Here is a 17,510-nt window from a genome sequence, read left to right as displayed (position 1 = left end):
GAACTTGCTCTAGGTCGTCCAGTTAAAGATTCTGTTGCTTTTGGCAGTCTCATATGACTGTGAATTAAATATAAACTAAATAAGCAGTTGGAAACATTGAGGATTCTGAACTTACAGTCGGATTTTGTTATTATTTTAAATGGCTGAGGGGGGTAAATCTCATGAAAAATCTTTTGCATGGTGATTGGCTGCTCCAAAAAACACAAACACAAACACAGTCCAACAAATTCTAGATCATCAGTCAGCTTTGAAAATAAACTTCAGACATTGTTAGCAGCACGTATTGAATCTGTATACTTTACTACCTCGGCTGACATGAAGGTCTGGAAATTTTGTTCCCTCTTCGTCTTTCTGCTCCTGAGTCCAACCCTCGGAGAAGACACAGGTGAGAGCAAGCGTTCCTACAGCAGGTGCAGTGCCATCAGCATGTTTGAAGTATTCAACTGAAAAGATTCACAGTGAGACTAAATTTGCTGATTGGTCTGTTCTCTGCTGTGAAATGTTGATTATTCAGTTTCTATTCTCTGCAGCTGAGGAGGGTAATACGATGACAGCTTCACGCCACACAGGCACCACTTGCTAATTGAGATCACAAGCATGCTGCAGAAATGCTGTGTACTGTCAGCATTATGCTTCATTAACTGGAATGTACTGTATGGTCATGCCGTCATGCACTAGTTGAGTATAAGTTATGGTCCTGTTGCCGAGCTAAACTGACGTTGGAGTTTGCACACAGCTCATTGTGATTAGTGGGCATTACGGTTGTTTAGTGGCAGAAGACATCGGCGTCCATCAGTTGGAGCGTTTGGTGGAGCTGCTGACGTCCAAGGAGTGTGAGGACCTTCTGTTTGCCCTCTCTCACCCGGAGGAGAACATCTCCAAGCACCTCGAGCGCCTCTCCCCGGAAAAAAATCCACTAGATCTCAAGCCTCGAGCCAAGAGAGACACCTCTTCTGTTGTAGGTAAGAACTCGTCACCATCTGAAACACATCCCACCTTACACCACTGCCTAATGAATGCATTAAAGGGTCAGTATATTAGAACAGTACTTATAGCACAGCCCTACTGTGCACAAATGTACACTAATGTTTGAGTGAAGCTACTGTGAAGCCTCAACAGCCTGTGTTAGACAAAATGAGTGAGCATCTTTTTAAGTTAGTCTTTTTAGTACAACATTTCCTCTTTGTGCTACAAGGCCGTCACTGCAGCTCAGCAAGGAAACACTGGCTGGCAGGGCATAATGAGGAAAAGTTTTTACTAAGAAGATTGGAACTTTCAAACATACCCACTTAAATTGTCTCTTTCAGAAAACAGAAACTTCATATTCACATCAAGAGAACACTGGAATATATTTCTGCACAGGAGGACGGCTGTGGATTTTGTTTAGGAATGGATTTCTTCACAGCCAGGATGAATGATTACGGTGAACAATGAATCTTTCAAAGTACATACGGACGCATGAGTGTTGTTTTAAGACAGATTTAGAAAAACTGAACTTATGCTCCAAGAGTTACACGCTATAAGCTGTAATAAGGTAGGAAAGAATAAAAGTCCACCCTGAGATCTGTCTGTTTCTCACACGTCCAGCTCAGCTTGGGGAGTTTCTGGCAGCGAGCTGACTGTCAGAGACCTGTCTGTGTGAGGGCCATATGTTTTGTGTTTACCAGATAGTGAAGCTCAGTGTCGGACAGCCCTGACAGACTGGCTGCTGAGGTATGGCGAGCAGACCTACTACGACAGGCTTTCTCGCGCCTTGCAGCACATCGGCAGAACAGACATCGCCATCGGTGAGAAACAAATGAAGACAGAGAGAGCACACGTGCCCCCTGTAGCACCGAATCTTTTTTTTTTCCAATTCTGCACAGTGCTATAAATGTAATAGGTTTCAAATTAAAATAGTTCACTTTATTTTGTTCCATACAGTGTTGTTGGTGACAGCAAATGTCATGAGCAGACATCTCAGCATGTCCCCTGATGAAAGGAAGTTGGAACAAAGCATAATTTGAGTACATGGAGGGGTATTTTCAAAAGTTAGTTTATTTCGGTCAAGAGGGCCTCCTCAAGACTTTAAAAACAGTGCGTAATTGCTTCATTACTTTGAGATTCATTTTAATTGGAATTTCAAAAGTGGCATATTTTGCACACTGCCAGTCTGTGGCATGTGTTGCAGTCCAGTGTACACACAACTCCACAGCCGAGTGGCGTTGGATAGAAGGAGGTGTAAATGATCTGACAGAGGACTCAGTGGAGCTGACACCAGCCACAGAACAAACCATCTGCTCCTTTCATCAGCAGCTTTGGAGGAAAAAAAAGACAAGGAGAGGATGGAAGAGTTATAAGACATAGGGGGTGTGGGGAGGGGGGGGGGGGTGGCAGTGATGAAAAAGACTGTGTTGATGCAGAATGCAGTAATTATCGTACACTTGATTGCAGCTCGAGATCCACTGGTACTTGCGTGGTTCATTTTGTTTTATTCCAACCTGAAGGACAGAAGTTGCTCTCCTGCCAGTACTAATTACGTTCAGGACAAGAAAACAACAATTAAATTCAAATTTACAATGTTTTATAGGATGAAATACATACATGTTTAGCACTTGAAGTGATAATATCTGCTTTTAGACTCGTTCTGTGTTTGTTTTTCTGCAGAAGTGGGGAAGAACATCAACCAGGACAAAGCCTTGAGCCTGAAACGCTATGTTGAAGGCTATCACAAATATGTCAGCTCTTTAAACTTCCCCTCGGTGCAGTCAGACACAAAGCACCGCCAGCATGAAGACCAGAGGGTTAGAAAAAGAAAAGGTAAGGTAATTTGTCCTAAAGTTTGAGAGTGTCACATTAGTTTGGTACACACTATAAAACAGAATTAATGATGGAGAGCCGAGTCTTAAACATGTCTAAGCCCCGAATATCTTCGGCTACTGATGTCAAGAGGAGATTTTTGGGTTATCCCTCTGGAGACTGTCTGAATGACAAATGATATAATGTTTCACTGAACCCTGAATCTATTAAGTGTTTAGATGAGATGCTGGATTAGATTTGGTGGCCGTGGGCATGCTTCCAACTCATTACTTCTCAACAGCAACACTCTCACTATATAAGGAGTATTTCCCTGGATACCTGGAAATTCAAAAATGTAATTATCACCTGTCCACTTTTTTTTTTTTGTAATTCTCCCGGGCACCTCATTCAAGTTAAAACTTGACAAAAATGTTCCCACAGTCCTTTGAGATGGTAAGGGTGTGGTGCATGTGTTTGTGTTTGTGTGTATGTTAGTGAGGGATCTGACATGGAGCGACCTGGACCTGATAGTGGAGCGGGCTCCTGTTCCCACCTACCAGCGGGGGCCTTTGGATGTAGCTCTGCCACTCCTGTACGGCATCCTGCTTGGCTTCGGCGGTACCTTGCTCGCAGGGGTCTCAGTACTTCTCGTGATCCTCCGCATTTCCCAGAGAAACCAACACACCCGGTGCCCCCGGGTTGCCGGCAGCTCCATCAGTGAGCTCACGGCTGCAGATGCACTGTTGGGAGATGCAGCTTCTGGGAGGACAGAGGCAAAACTGGCAGCTTAAGAGCTTCCATTGTGCGGCGGAAAAACAATAAAGTAAAGTCGGCATCAATGTACAATGTACAACTGGAATATAAACTTAGATAAAGGCAAAACAGATCATTCTGTCCCTGCTTGTTTTTCAGTTAAGTCTCTTTATGGAAGATTTAAAATGCCTAAATCCTCCAATCCCTTTGTCCACAATCATCAGTAGAACCAATATCGATACCCCCACACCACACCTAATTATGACAAATACTACAAGACTAATTCTGTTTCAGATAAAGTAATTATCCATGCTGTGTATGGCTAGACTGGTAAGCATTATTGTCTTGCCAGTGGGTAGATGACTAGTGGTGTGACAGATGCGCTGGAACCCGGCCCTCACACCAAAGGTTGTTCCGGTGTTACTGTGATAGTGATGCCACTTTCCATTTCCCCTCCAAGTGACGGCAATGTGCCCGTCTGGCATCGAAGAACAACTAATTATCCAGCCTGGCGCCTGCTTCCCCGGAGCCTGCCGATACCTCCACAGGCAATCCAAAAGACTAATAACAATAACAACGCTAGCAGACAATGGAGCACTCTTGGTTGCGATGGCAGCTTCTGGCGGGAGACAGAAGCCAAACAGAAAACACAGAGCTATATTTTTTGAACGTGTGAAGTGGCGAAGACTGTTAGCAAGCTGAAATAACTTGATATACGAGATGCTGCATTTTAGAAGATTCAAATTAACTTTGTGGACATGTGCAAGCTTTAATTAAGGAAATCGTCTGCTCTCACGAGGCTACTTGCACATACTCTGCCGAGTTTGTTTCATAATAAGAAAACAGAAAGGACGCTCGTGGCTCAGGAGTACTTTCTCGCTTCTTGGTCCCAGTTTCTTACGTAGCCTACCTACTTCGTATTTGAACTAATTACTTCATTATACAAATCTGGCCTAATGTGCTTCAGGAGGCAGACAGCGTGGATTAACAGTGGCGCTAAGCAGCAATTACAGACAATTAGTTCATAAATCAACATTTAAACAAATTATAGTGCCAAGATGAACTGTATGAATAATGCTCCAAAAGGCCAATAGGGCATGGATTTAAGTTTTGAACTGTTAACTAAATAATGACCTTTGCTGATGTTATTCTAAATGTCATTTTTGGATTCTTTTACACATTAGGCAAAAACCAATGACATGTGGGGATGACATTTTGTAACAGCTTGTCTTTCTCACCATGTGTGTTTAGGACAACACTGTGTTTCACCTTCATGACTAAGCTTCCCAGGTGGCACAGCAGAACTCTTCACAACAAAACTTCCTCTGTCCTTCAGTTTTCCCCTGCTGGCTGTTAGGATCCTGCAGGTGCCGACTATGACAGGTTCACCTGCTGTGGGCTCACCTGTATTTCTGTAACCAGTGGAGAGGAAAGCCAGAGTACTGTATGCCTGAATGACTCACAGAAACAGCATTCCACATGGGGCCGGCATCATGGTTGTGACACTCCGTAGCACGGCCAAGGTCCCACCAGGAGGCAGCTCGTGGCGGATAAAGAAAACTATAAACACCTTGTGCCTGTTGCCCACTGCACAAGTTTAGAAATGTACAGTACAGCGCACATTTGGTATGATTGTGTGCAACCCAGTCTTTTATGCATTTCATCTACAGAGCACTATAAATGAGTGGCAGAATATGCCAACGTTCATCTCGAGCCATTCTCATGCAAAGGGATGAAGCAATCACAGACGTCATGGATGAATAGAGAAAGGATCTGACATGAAATTGACATTTACAGCCAAGACGAAGCCAACGTGTGAGGGTACGGTTTCCAGGCATATCTATTCTCATGTAAAATAGGGCTTTTTCTCTTTTTATTCCGCTGGTTTCTTTGAGTTATTTAATAGTTTGTGGAGCAGCGGCTTATCAAACTGGATTCTCTGAGGAGGGCACATCTGTCTCTTGTTATTGGCTCAGCACAGCATAAGGAGTCAAGTGTTTGTCTGGATGAAAATGTGGATGGACGGGATGTGATGCGTGCCAAGGGGACGCTCAGACAGAGGGGCTGTGTCCTTGATGTGCTGAGGCTGAGCGTTCTGCACTGGGGCCTCTGGGGTGTGTTTAGTGTCACTAAAGGCTTTAACTTCCCCCTCCCTCCATTTGCATCTTCATTCATCTGCAGGGCCACTGAGGTGCTGCAGTCCCCACTCAACCATCACTCTCCCTTTGCTCAATATATATGGATCACAGGAATGAAGATCACAACACCAGCTCTTTTACAGTCATACTTTTTTTTTTTTTTTAATCGCCCTGGCCCCAGCTTTCACAACTTTGTCTTTCATGGCTTCCTTGGGGAAATCTGAGACTTCTTCAAAGTTTTTACCGCTGATCAGACAAGACACCCTCTGTGGGTTTACAGATGAAGCCACAGTGCCATCCTGTGGTCATGCCTGGTCCTTGCAGCAGACAATTAACATGATCGTTGAGAATAGTTGTTTTATTAACTTAAGTTATGAGCAGTTTCAAATGGATGTTATAAATCTGCTGCATGCTGCAGATAATGTGAGTAGTTATGTTGTGTTATCACAGTGATACACAGAAAGAAAGAGAAGAGAGAGAGCAGTCATTCTGGGTTCTCAGGTACAACATTCTGTACCTGAGAACCCAGAATGTCCCATGATTATTTCTGCTGTGATTACAGAAAGTAAGAAAGTATTACAGTATATTTAGTGAGGAACAATTGTTTACACAGATAACTACAAACATTTTTGAAATGGGCATATACTGAATAGTGTTCTCTATTGCTTTGCCTCTAAGAAGGAGGCCTGAAGGAGGCAGTTACACCGTGAAGATTTGCAGTTGTTGAATGCAAGAGGGAAGTGAATAGATGGTCGTAACGTGCTGCAGTTAGAAAGCTTTTTTTGGAGAGCAAGGCACACTAAGAAGCCAAGCAGTGCTATTGTCACAAAAACAGGAAAATGCTTCATAAGCCTAAACATGTTAAATAGCCAAAACTGCAGGCAAACTGTAGATGTGCCACAAAAAAGTAACTTCCATTGCAGATCTCCGTTACCCCACATTGCTTATGATTAAAAAAAATAAAATTACAGTTGATTTATGGAAAGTGGAATAAAGGATGTCAGGATGTTTCTACTGCCTGGGATGAAGCGCATTGTGTTAAAGTGTTTAAATACTGCAATGTATGTTTCAATAAACCTGATGAAAGAGGTCATTAAAGACAGATGAATATCATGCTTTGTAATATCTGCTGTCCCTTTATATATATGACACACTTCTCAAAGTCCAGGCAATAGGCTTCCTGTCAATCACGCATCCAGCAGATGAATTTGATTTAGCTCTAATTTAAAAGAGTTAATAAATCACCAGCACAATTAAAGTCCCCTGAGGGCAGGTGAGCCATGATAGAGAGGTAAACAAAAGCAGAAAGGGCTGTGGATAATGGCTGCCTGGGTTGCCTATTTATTGAGATAAAAGCAGGAGATTTCTCCTCTGAGCTACAGACAGGTGTGTTTCCTCCGCACCAGAGACAGAGGCACCCGAGGGACACGAGACAACAAGAGAGCAAAACAAACTGGCCTGAACCGCATTTGAAGGGAAAACCATGAAACTCAAACCCATCAATTTTTCTTTTCTCCATTTTTCTTTCTTTTCAGTCTGAAAATGTTTCGGGGGTAATGAGTATTATATGGAGATCTGGAGGGCTTTAATGTTGAGCCTGCTGGAAAGCTAATTTGCAAATGTTTGTGTTAATGCTTCTGATACATTATGCATGTAAAGCATGCAATTTCATTAACGCTATAGTGTTGTTAATGATCTCAACCTGCTCTGTCTGACAGACACTTGTACCCTATATGTGACCGATCTTTGTCACCAAAATCTGGTTCACGTGTCAGCTGAGTCATGACAGTTCAATTTTCCAGCCTGACTTTAATACAGTATGCCCAAGTGTAAAAATGTGACTGACGGGAAATTTCAGGCTCTAGACTTTTCGAGCAGGCCTCCTCAAGTCTAATGATCACTTCAAACAAATCCATCTCCTACGAAAACATGTTCACATGCAGGGTTGCTGTGGTTCTAACCACACATTCAGAGCTGTATTGACATCCTGTCAATGTAGATCTTCACAAACAGACTTGATAATACACAAATACAGTATTCATGTATTCTGTTTATTTCAGTTCACAAATACACAACTTACTGCATCCATTAAAGCCCCATCAAATCATGACTTCTCATTCACCATACTGCGTTAAAGCTCTTCCTCTTTAATGTCCTTTTTGGCTCCTGAATTTATCATGCACGGTTCTAAAAATTAATGAAGTAATTGTGCACGCTATCAAATTATGATTGTGTAATAACACTCACAACACCCCTGATGACATGTTGCAAAGCATCATGTGGCTTCCTCCCATGCTGCAGCGTTCTAATGAGTTCCCTTAGCGTTGCACCACACTGCGTTGTTTTGCATTGTCTTGTCTAATTTCCCCGCTGATGCTGAACGGCTCAGTAAGGAGCTGGTATCTGTAGTCATCACACTGCGGTTTTTATCTAATAAGAAGACAGGAGAGCAAACAGTACCTGCCGCTCTGTTTAATGAGTTGATGGGATGATAAAACACCTCACTGATGACACTCATTTGCATATCTGTCCAAAACGATAGCTGCAAATCTATCCATGTCTCTATGTCGTGTTCTGAGGGAAGGTCAAATTTGTTTATCTTTCTAAAAGCTTAATCATCTTTTTCCACCTTTAGTCTATGATACTGTTCATGGGATTAAAAAAATGCATTCCTTCGTTCCTCCCTTCCTTTCCCACAAAACAAAATATTAAAAACATATTAATACACACATCTTAGAGCTTTTCTGCAGCCTCAATTTCAAACTGTTTGTAGTTTTTATCATTCCATGAAGGTCAGTGTCTTCTGAAATAATTAACACAGTGATTACTTTTAATGCAATAATGGTGCCGTGAAATGAAAGAACTCATTACATCTACAAGTTGCGAAAGAGAAAAATAAAAATGGCAAGCAGGTTGAGCAGTATTTTCCATTAGACATGGGGTTGTGGCTTAATTTATCTGTAAATAATTAACCATCCCCCAATCAGAGACACAGACTCAATCATTGTATGCCTTAATTATCGAAGAATGTTCCATTCTGGGTGCATCTTATTGCTGTCAGACTAATATGAGACAATACGCAACATTAATTGATAGCAGCTATTGGTGGTCAGATTTGCCCTCAGCAACTTTGTAACCAAACCCTGTCTGAAGACAATTTGCTGATATTGCACAATCATGATTTATGATTCCCTGGTTGCAAACTGGTTTGTTAATGAAGCAGAAAAGATCCCCAGACATAGGTCTGTAACATGCATACGCAAAGCACTAAATGCTGCTGCTTGATCAATGTCAAAGAGCCATTATTTTAATTTCCAGAAATGGCTGTGGTCGTCCTCATTGCCTCAAATGGCTCTTACGCGCCCAAAGACCAATTGAGCAACAGTCTTTTCATAAAGATTTGGCTACTTGGCTCTTTATTAAAGCGCTCCAAATTTAAATCTTGATTCTGAAAGGTCAGCGCTGAATATTCACAGGGGCAGCTCTTCATAAAAGCAGGGCTAAATGACAAGTAGTCCCATGACTCACCGAGGAGATACCCTCTGACACCATGCAATTAGTCTCAATAGTATGAAACCACTGGGCGTGTAAACAAATTTAATACATAAATCTCTCCGTCTCAAATTTCTAAAAGGGACCTTGTTAATTAAACTATCATGGTCAATGAATGTGCAAGGGGTGTAAAATTAATTTTTAGATGAACTTGCAATTACAGGGATTGAGAAGCAAGTCCATTATAACAGTATCTCATTTGAAAAAGGATTTAGCTAGAAGCATTTTATAACTCATTGTAATCATCTTTTGACCTCCAGAAAGGATAACGTTTTTTTTTCTACCTATAGCTTTACTGATAAGGGGTAATTATAAGGAACTATATCGAGAAGGTCAAATTAAAACGCAAAATAGGCCGAAGCCTATGTTAATATAGTATTTAGATAAATTAAAGACGAATAAAAGCAACACACCGTAACTTTAACTGTAATGAATGCAGGGAGAGGTTTTCCTGGTGTTAAATGACTCTCTGAAAAGTGCTCCAGAGCAAGGCACTGTAACCCAACCGCAAAAGTGCTTTACCCTGGCTGATGCTGCACCGTAATCTCTGAAAGACTGAACAGAGACGGCAGCATGCGTCTAATTTCCAGACAACAAACTCATTGTGTAGAGTATAGGAGACGTACGTGCTGTACTGCGATGCTGGAAGGCCTCTGGCAGTTTAAACAAAGGCAAAGCAAAATCTGTTCCCAAAGATTTAATCAGCTGCTCGGTTGTTGTTTTTTTTTCCCAAGATTTTCTGTAGCTGTCCCATTACCATCTCCACTTTGTTGTTGTTTTGCAGCTGTAGGCAGCTCCTCTATTTCTGCTGTGCTTTGCATTCAGAGACGGGCAGCATTGCAATCAAATGTATTTGTAAAATATTGAATCACAAAATATGTATTTAGCAATTAATATTTTGCTGAACATTTGTAACAAAATACTTTGAGAGCTTGTACTGACATATGTATGGCATGTGTATGACATACTTATATTATACCATTAAATATGACTAATTTTATCCCTAAGTTTAAACGGTAGGGGGGAAAAAAAATACAATGATGTGCTAATCTCAGTCTTTGGATAAATGCAAGTGGATATTCCATTTGTGTTCCTGCTGACCAGAAGCTGCTTTGCTATTTGGTCTAAATTTCCCCACAAGATAAAGATATTTATTAAAAATATGATCAAATATTGCACGCTAAGGCGATCTTACAGAATGACACTAAAATCCATCAGAATAAAGCACAAGCTCTGGAGCTAACACACTACATCGTTACAGACACGCTCAGGAACACTGGCACCTTGTGGTCAGTCATCACACGTGAAGCTTCATTAGTGATATTAATTGTTAGCAACTTCTGTAACTCAGGACAACAGCAGAAAAAGGCTGGACAAGGATGGCATATTGGCTCCTAATGAGATGGTCAGATTAATTATTTCAATCTGAATACTTCCCTAATTTAGATTAATTAAAGCAGGCTCAAGCAAAGGATTTCTACAGACATGAAAAAGAAAAGGGAAGGATGAGCTGCATGTGAGGAAATTAAACACACGCACACACACGCACGCACGCACACACACACACACACACACACACACACACACACACACACACACACACACACACAGACCCACCACACAAGCACACTAAGTGGTGAGAGAGTTTCCCAGAGCTTCAAATTAAAGCTGATGGCCATAGAAACCTTGTAATCACTTGTGGTGCCAATTTGCTGCATAGAGGAAGGAGAGCAGAGGAGCAGATGTGCGCCAGAACACCTTAGGATGATTTCTTAATAGCTTCATAAATCCATTCATGCATCACAAGCATAGCAACACCACTGTCAGCCTGCTGCTCGGCTAGACACCACAGGCCTTCAAGCACCTGCTACACAAACACAAGCGACTTGGCCCACATATTTCTCTTTGTTACAGTCACTCTACTGGTGCAAGCAGCAACAATTAGACGTGTTATTCGGGTTGTTGTAGCTTTATTCTGCTTTATGGAAAATGATGGAGACTGTGGTCTTTAATAGAGCTTGCGAGACAACAAAGTCGTGAAACTGCTGATGCTCTGCATACATGCTTTCATTGTGTTTAGCCATTCTCAGTGTCTTGCCTCCACAGGGACGTAGCCAGACGGCTCAGCTGTAGCTCACAGCTGTGGCCATGCGCACTCTCAGTTAATTACAAGACCACTTCTGTATGGCTGCGCAGTCAGCAGGTTCGCTCCACACTTACTGCGAGGGGTGGGCGAACTGAACCTCATTATCCGCTCAACTCTTTCTTGTTATCGGGGTCTCTTGTGCTGGTATGTACCACCCCCTGTCAGCGGAGTCAAGTATTGACTACTGTGCCCAGTCACAAACTATAAACATTTTATTTAGATATCCTGCAAAAAGCATAGAATGTATTTTGGCAACAATGCATTTCCATAAATTTCGTGCTTGTGTCTCGCTGTGTTTCTTCTGCTCATCTTCGCTGCAGCAATCAGTGCTCAAAACATTTCCTGTGAAAGTAAAACTACTCTTAGATACAGAATAATGGCTTCAGGGTGAGTAAATTAAAGTAGGAGAAATTGTCATTTTGCATCAGCTTGAATGGGCAAACCAGTGCATACCTGCTCCAGATCCTTCTCCTCATTAATCTTAAAGGCTAGTCCCTGTCTTGTTTCCTCTGCCTGCAGCCAACAAAGTGAATGCACGCATTTTAAGTCAAACAGGCATGTACACAAACACCAGTATGACAGTGGTGAAACGCACAAATCACAAATTAAAGATTTTGCAGCATTGTTGTCTGTATAAACTGCATTTTAAATCATGCTGCAAACAATGTCCTGTCATATGCCTACAAAAGCTGCCTGTGCTTATCAGTTGGTAAAAGAGGACAAAGTCAGGCACGCAGCATGTTGTATGTGTGCTGCATGACCTTGGTGTAACTTACAACCGCGTTTGTTGCTGCACTTAATGTGTCACAAAAACCTTTGTGATATTTCTGTTTACCCTTGTTGAACCTGATAAGGTGACAAAAGCTGTGCTAAAAGAGGAATTTGTTACATAAAACATAAATCTTGCTTTTCTTCTCTTCTTAATCCCTCCTTATATCCCTAACCTTAGAACCTTTGAACAGCAGGTGTTTGTATGGGATGTTATAAAAAGGATTTGTGTGATAAGGTTATTTTCTACAGTCGGGCCTACCTTCAGAGAGACTCGCCTCTCTCCAGAGGTCTGCTGAGCAAACAGAATGGCATCGTGGACGGAAAGGAAGAGATTACTGCGGGTAATGTTGCCATCATCAAAAGCTCCTCCGGTCTCCATTTCCTCATACACCTGCGCTGCAAGCGGCAAGACAACAAATATCACACAAGGACTTCAACCCAGTTAAAACAAGTGATTTTGACACAGCGTTCATGTGATATTTAAAAAGAAATAAAATGGCTGTACTGTTTGGAAAGCTTAAGGGTAATCAGTCACAATAGATTATATTCACCAGGGATCACCCCTTTACCTCACTGAGAAATGGAAGGCACATGCACCATATGACAAGAGTTTAACCTCTGACCCTGTTTCTACCACTGTCCATCACAGATCCTAATGTTGGATGAATGGCCAGATCTCTGTTGCCTTATTATCTGTGCAGCAAGTGTGAAATGCGTTCATAGTCACTCAAGATTTTACCTTGAACATTGGCCAGGTACAGTTTAATGCCCAGCATCGTGTAGCTCGAGTTCATCTGTGTGGAAAATAAAGGAGAGAAGATGTTCATGGACATGTTGAAATTACAATGTTTGATTAAATCCATACTTAGGAATTCTCTCATAAAAAGGATCAGTGAGGAACGCCAGGGTTCAGTCTTCAAAATCAAAGAACTATTCTAGTCACTAGTCACAAAAAGTTCAATTTCATACAATATCAGTTGCACTTTAACTTTAATGTATTCCTCTAATGGTTAAAATATACAACTTTATAGCCTACATATAATTGTCATCGTCATTGTTTTTAATCTTTTTTTTATTTATTTTATTAAATGTAAGCTTTTTTCTGTGATCAAATGGAGCCTTGTCATGCTGATAAAGAATCCCAAGAGCTCTTTTGAATGAACACTGTAAATTGAGCCTTTTAGAGGTGCCATGTGCTCTATGTACTAAAATATAAAACCTAAAAAGGTTCAGTACAAAACTACTTGCTTTAAGAGTGAATTTAGAAGCACTGCAAACAAGCTTATGACCTTTATCAATACTTTGATGCCCATTAGGTCTATGAAGCAGACCCCCGCCAGGTCGAGGATGAGGGTGTGGAAGGGCATGGGCTGGGACTCCAGGGTGACAGCGGAGGGACTGGGTGGCTCTTGGTCAGCTGCCTGCTCGCCCAGCTCAATGTCACTGCAGCCAAAGTTGACATAGCTGGTGGGAGGTCCAGGTTTGCTGGCACTGCCATCGTTCATATCAAAGTCATTTTGCAGTTCAAGCTGAGATATGGTCTACATTTAGAGGAAATACATAGAGAAAGCTGTTCACAAAAGGTCACAGGTTGTATTTTCTGAATATTTTTGCAGTGTTTGACTAAGTGGTACATGTTGAGAATCATGACTCATTACAGGGTTTTGTTTGTGCCTCTGGGATATTTGCTGCTTGGTAAAAAAAATATAAAAATGTGTGTCATGAGTCATACTTGATCCCACCTGAGCTTTCATGTTTACCAAAGAGCTGGGTTTCCTCCTTCTCGTCTCCTTGTCCTTCTTCTCCTCTTTCACTTTTTCCTTCTGCTCTTTCTCTAAGAACTTCCGCCTGGCCAGGAGAAGTTTGCCTGGGTCTAGCCCGGTCTAGATACAAACATGACTATGTAAACCCCCATATGCCACAAGAACACATTCATTCAAACCTGACCTGTCACCTTGAGTGACAGAGAAAGAGCTAATTGTTTCCACTGTACCTTTCTGATTACCCTCTGGCGAAATATTTCAGCATTTGCAAAATAGAGTGGTGAGCAGTAGTTCACTATTTTCACACCTGTTACTGACATGACCTGTGGAGTACAAAAAATGAGATGCAATTCTCTTTACTTTATGAAAAACAACAAAAACACACAAAAATATTTAGTTTTCTTACCTTACTGTACACCTTGGGGTTTTTGTAGATATCTGTGTCCATAATCTGAACCATTTCCGAGCCATTGCGACTACAAAGAACACAATTAAAATAAGGAATTCACACGTTACACTCTGCTGCACTGTCTATTTAAATGTCTGTTCAAAACTAGAGAATATTGCATGGAGTTTACTCACAACTGTGTCTTGAATATCACTACCAGGATGGAAAAGCCCACTCCGACAGCAACTCCATAAGGCAAGCTAAGAAAGAATGTGGCCAAGAATGACACAACCCACACACACTGGAAGAGAAAGAACAATAGAACAAAATCAAATATGGAAAAAAAGACATTGGTTTGTGTTGCAACATTGCATCCTAAGCCTTTGACTTACACAGTCCAGTTTGCTCTTCTTCCATAAGTAATAGGGATCCGAGAGCTGTAGGAGTGTGTTCTTCAGGTTGACTGCAATCAAGGCTCCAAGCACTGACTAGGGGAACCAAGATTACGTAGGTCATTAATCACGCCAACATTTTTCTCAAAGCCCTTCTTAGAATTTTTGTCCTATTTTTCAAGGTGCTAATATCATACCCTTCTGTCCACCTACTTTTGGGAGTGGTTTCAGGAAGGCTCCCAATGCAAGCATGGTAACCATTACAACCAGCATCACACATAGACTGGCAAACTATGGAGGGGAGCGGGGGGGGGGGGGGGGGCAGCAAGAGAGGAGAAGTAGTTGGCACACACAAACTCAATTACACACAATAATTGACTACAGTTACAGTAGCTTGGAGAGGCTACGCAGCACTAACCTGCGAGGTTCCACCAGCACTGTCCACAGCCAGGGTCACAGACAGGGCACAGCAGATCACATGGATCTTAAAGAAGGACCCCAGAAAGTTGCTGCAGCCTAGGGCCAACATTTCCTGTACAAGAACATGCATGTGGTATTTACCAAACTGAGTGAAATAGAACATTTGAGCTTGTAAAAAAAAAAAAACATGCAGTTTTTCTACCTGGTTGGGATCCACATCGTAGCCATGCTTGGCTGCCAGCGTCCTGCCCATAGCCAAGTTGATAACATACCCCACAACTGCCAGGGAGAAAGCTGTGCTCAGCATGTCTTCCCACTGACTCACTGTTGGTAGGATTGGTGCTGGGAATCTGGAAAATACAGACAAAAAATGAATCTAAATTGAACAGTAAAAATAAGTTGCATGAGTTTTTTGTTTTTTTTTTACTTCATGGAGCAGGCACTGATTCCAAGTATGCTGATATATGCTTTACCCCAAAGGAATTTCTCCCACTATGTCCATGTGATAGATCTCAGGAAGATGCAGAGGGCCTGAGATGGCGGTGGCCACCACCACCTGTGCAGAACAGGAGTATAGATCAATCAACACTATAGAGCTTATAGTGTACATCAGTCACAAATCTACAAGAGAAATCTGAAATTACAAACTGTAGACTACTTACAATAATGATCTCCATGGGAATGGGGAAGGGCAGCTTGTGGCGGTAGCGTGCACTCAGCTCCTTCACCACGATCAGAACCACGCTGCTGACCAGAGCAAACACTAACGAAGCTATGTTGGTGTCAGGGAGGCCACATATAATGTCTATGAGAGTCTGACAAAGAATTACAATGACATATTTTAGTGGCACATCATACCACGGAAGTCTTTTGATGTCCTTTGATCGCAATATGAGAGTCACTTACATATACAACAGCCAGCGGACCACTGTAAGGTGGCACACTGATGCCAAAGATGTACTTGAGCACTGAGATGAGGATCTGCAGTCCTGCAGCAGTCATGAAGCCTCTGACAAAGGATTCTGACAGATAGATGGCTACAAACCCAAACTGCATGAAGCCAAGGCCAATCTATACAAACAAAAGTAGTTGGCAATGAGTAACTTTTACCTTAAACTCTACCTCACATTTCTTTCATTTCCTTCTTTGCTTTAGTGCTGTGTGTACCTGTATGATCGCAGTGAGACAGGCCAGGGTTCCAGATATCCCCAAGCGAACCCCATTCATCAGGTCAGTGTCCACTACTGTAGCATTGAGAGTGGCATTGAAATGACTGAAGTCCGACTCTGGGGCGAGCCTCAGACACACGATTCCCACCATAATGCTGAGGACAGCAAATGTGCCTAGACATAGAGAGTAGCATGTCACATCTATTTAGTTTGCCGTTCTGCAGACTAGGCAGTCAGGCCGAGCGCAGCTGATCCGCACTGTGCAGCTCTGGCAACTTATCACTGTCATCATGTGAAATCGCTGCAGATAAATCATTGTGATTTACCCGGGACCATCTGGTGAGCAGTGCCCATGAAGAAATACGGGATGAGGGGGAAGAAAGAGGAATAGAGACCATTGACAGGAGGGAGGCTTGCCAGGAGGGCAAACGCCATGCCTGCAAAGAACAGAAACCTTTTTAGAACTGTCACATAAATCATGATATCGTACAGAAACATACAACAAAAACTATGTTGTGTGTTGGGGCCAATCGCTGCAGCAGCTAGCATTAGTCAGTGGGCATTACACGGAGGCATCAGAGAGAGGGCTGGCTGACCTTGGGGAACCTGAATGGTGCCGGCGCTGACCCCGCTGATGACATCACACAGCAGGTTCTCTTTCACTTTGTACTTGGGGAGCCAGCTCAGTACAGGCAGATGTCTGAATAACAAGCCCCTCACTCTCGACACAGAGCATCTGACAGACACAAACAATAAGAAACTCTTTGAAGAGCTCAGCTTTTCTGGTTGTTACTTTGAAAAAGTCCACAACATGTCATGGCTTCAGGGCTCTCCACTATTTGATCGCAACACAAAGCCTGTCAGAGGTAGAGTTTGTCTGATGGGAAGACATGTAGTTCATGTTGACTGTGACAAGAGAGACTGTAATTCTGTACCTGAAGAGTTTCTTCAATTTGTCTCCAACAGGGAATTGTCGGCTCTTCTTGTCAAAGTCTCTGTCAAAGTCTGGGAGGTTGTATGCCTGCCTGTCAATCACATAACGTGGGCGGTCCGGGTGCATGGCTACAGTATGTAGAAACATATCAAGACCACAGAATCAAGTCAAAGGTAGCATCAGTATGATTTTACATCAACAGCATACATACAAGTTTGCAAACCCTCGCCCAGCTGATTCGAGGATGGCATTCAGGCAGCTGTGGAAACGAGGAGAGATCTTTATGATCGCACTTATGCTGTCTCA

At 42.3% G+C, this 17,510-nt stretch overlaps 2 protein-coding genes across 2 annotated transcripts; one reads left to right on the top strand and one right to left on the bottom strand.

Moving 5' to 3' along the window:
• The first annotated feature begins 315 nt into the window (after nucleotides 1–315).
• Nucleotides 316–3,583, top strand: tmdd1 (transmembrane and death domain 1). The gene is made up of 5 exons (XM_070838970.1): nucleotides 316–385; nucleotides 771–962; nucleotides 1,668–1,787; nucleotides 2,647–2,799; nucleotides 3,274–3,583. The coding sequence occupies exons 1-5, from the start codon at nucleotides 316–318 to the stop codon at nucleotides 3,567–3,569; spliced, it is 831 nt and encodes a 276-aa protein (XP_070695071.1). The 3' UTR covers nucleotides 3,570–3,583.
• An 8,009-nt stretch (nucleotides 3,584–11,592) lies between these two features.
• Nucleotides 11,593–17,330, bottom strand: LOC139209996 (solute carrier family 26 member 9-like). The gene is made up of 20 exons (XM_070839943.1): nucleotides 17,206–17,330; nucleotides 16,867–17,006; nucleotides 16,597–16,707; nucleotides 16,269–16,444; nucleotides 16,008–16,172; nucleotides 15,764–15,916; nucleotides 15,575–15,657; nucleotides 15,304–15,451; nucleotides 15,100–15,213; nucleotides 14,895–14,972; nucleotides 14,682–14,777; nucleotides 14,484–14,590; nucleotides 14,308–14,377; nucleotides 14,132–14,224; nucleotides 13,881–14,021; nucleotides 13,428–13,679; nucleotides 12,878–12,932; nucleotides 12,398–12,534; nucleotides 11,821–11,880; nucleotides 11,593–11,709 (listed from the first exon to the last, which is right to left on the bottom strand). The coding sequence occupies exons 1-20, from the start codon at nucleotides 17,328–17,330 to the stop codon at nucleotides 11,698–11,700; spliced, it is 2,316 nt and encodes a 771-aa protein (XP_070696044.1). The 3' UTR covers nucleotides 11,593–11,697.
• Between the last annotated feature and the right edge of the window lie 180 nt (nucleotides 17,331–17,510).

The sequence above is a fragment of the Pempheris klunzingeri genome, chromosome 11 (genome assembly GCF_042242105.1).
Source record: "Pempheris klunzingeri isolate RE-2024b chromosome 11, fPemKlu1.hap1, whole genome shotgun sequence".
Classification (NCBI taxonomy): Eukaryota; Metazoa; Chordata; class Actinopteri; order Acropomatiformes; family Pempheridae; genus Pempheris; species Pempheris klunzingeri.
The sequence above is the reverse complement of the archived record's forward strand: the minus strand, read 5'-3'. Positions and strand labels throughout refer to the sequence as shown.

Coding starts and splice junctions, on each gene's coding strand:
- tmdd1 (XM_070838970.1), top strand. CDS start 316: ATGAAGGTCTGGAAATTTTGTTCCCTCTTCGTCTTTCTGCTCCTGAGT. Junction 386..770: donor AACCCTCGGAGAAGACACAG/GTGAGAGCAAGC, acceptor ACGGTTGTTTAG/TGGCAGAAGACATCGGCGTC. Junction 963..1,667: donor AGACACCTCTTCTGTTGTAG/GTAAGAACTCGT, acceptor TGTGTTTACCAG/ATAGTGAAGCTCAGTGTCGG.
- LOC139209996 (XM_070839943.1), bottom strand. CDS start 17,330: ATGCACCCGGACCGCCCACGTTATGTGATTGACAGGCAGGCATACAAC. Junction 15,214..15,303: donor ACGATGTGGATCCCAACCAG/GTAGAAAAACTG, acceptor GTTCTTGTACAG/GAAATGTTGGCCCTAGGCTG. Junction 14,225..14,307: donor ACCCCAAGGTGTACAGTAAG/GTAAGAAAACTA, acceptor TGTACTCCACAG/GTCATGTCAGTAACAGGTGT.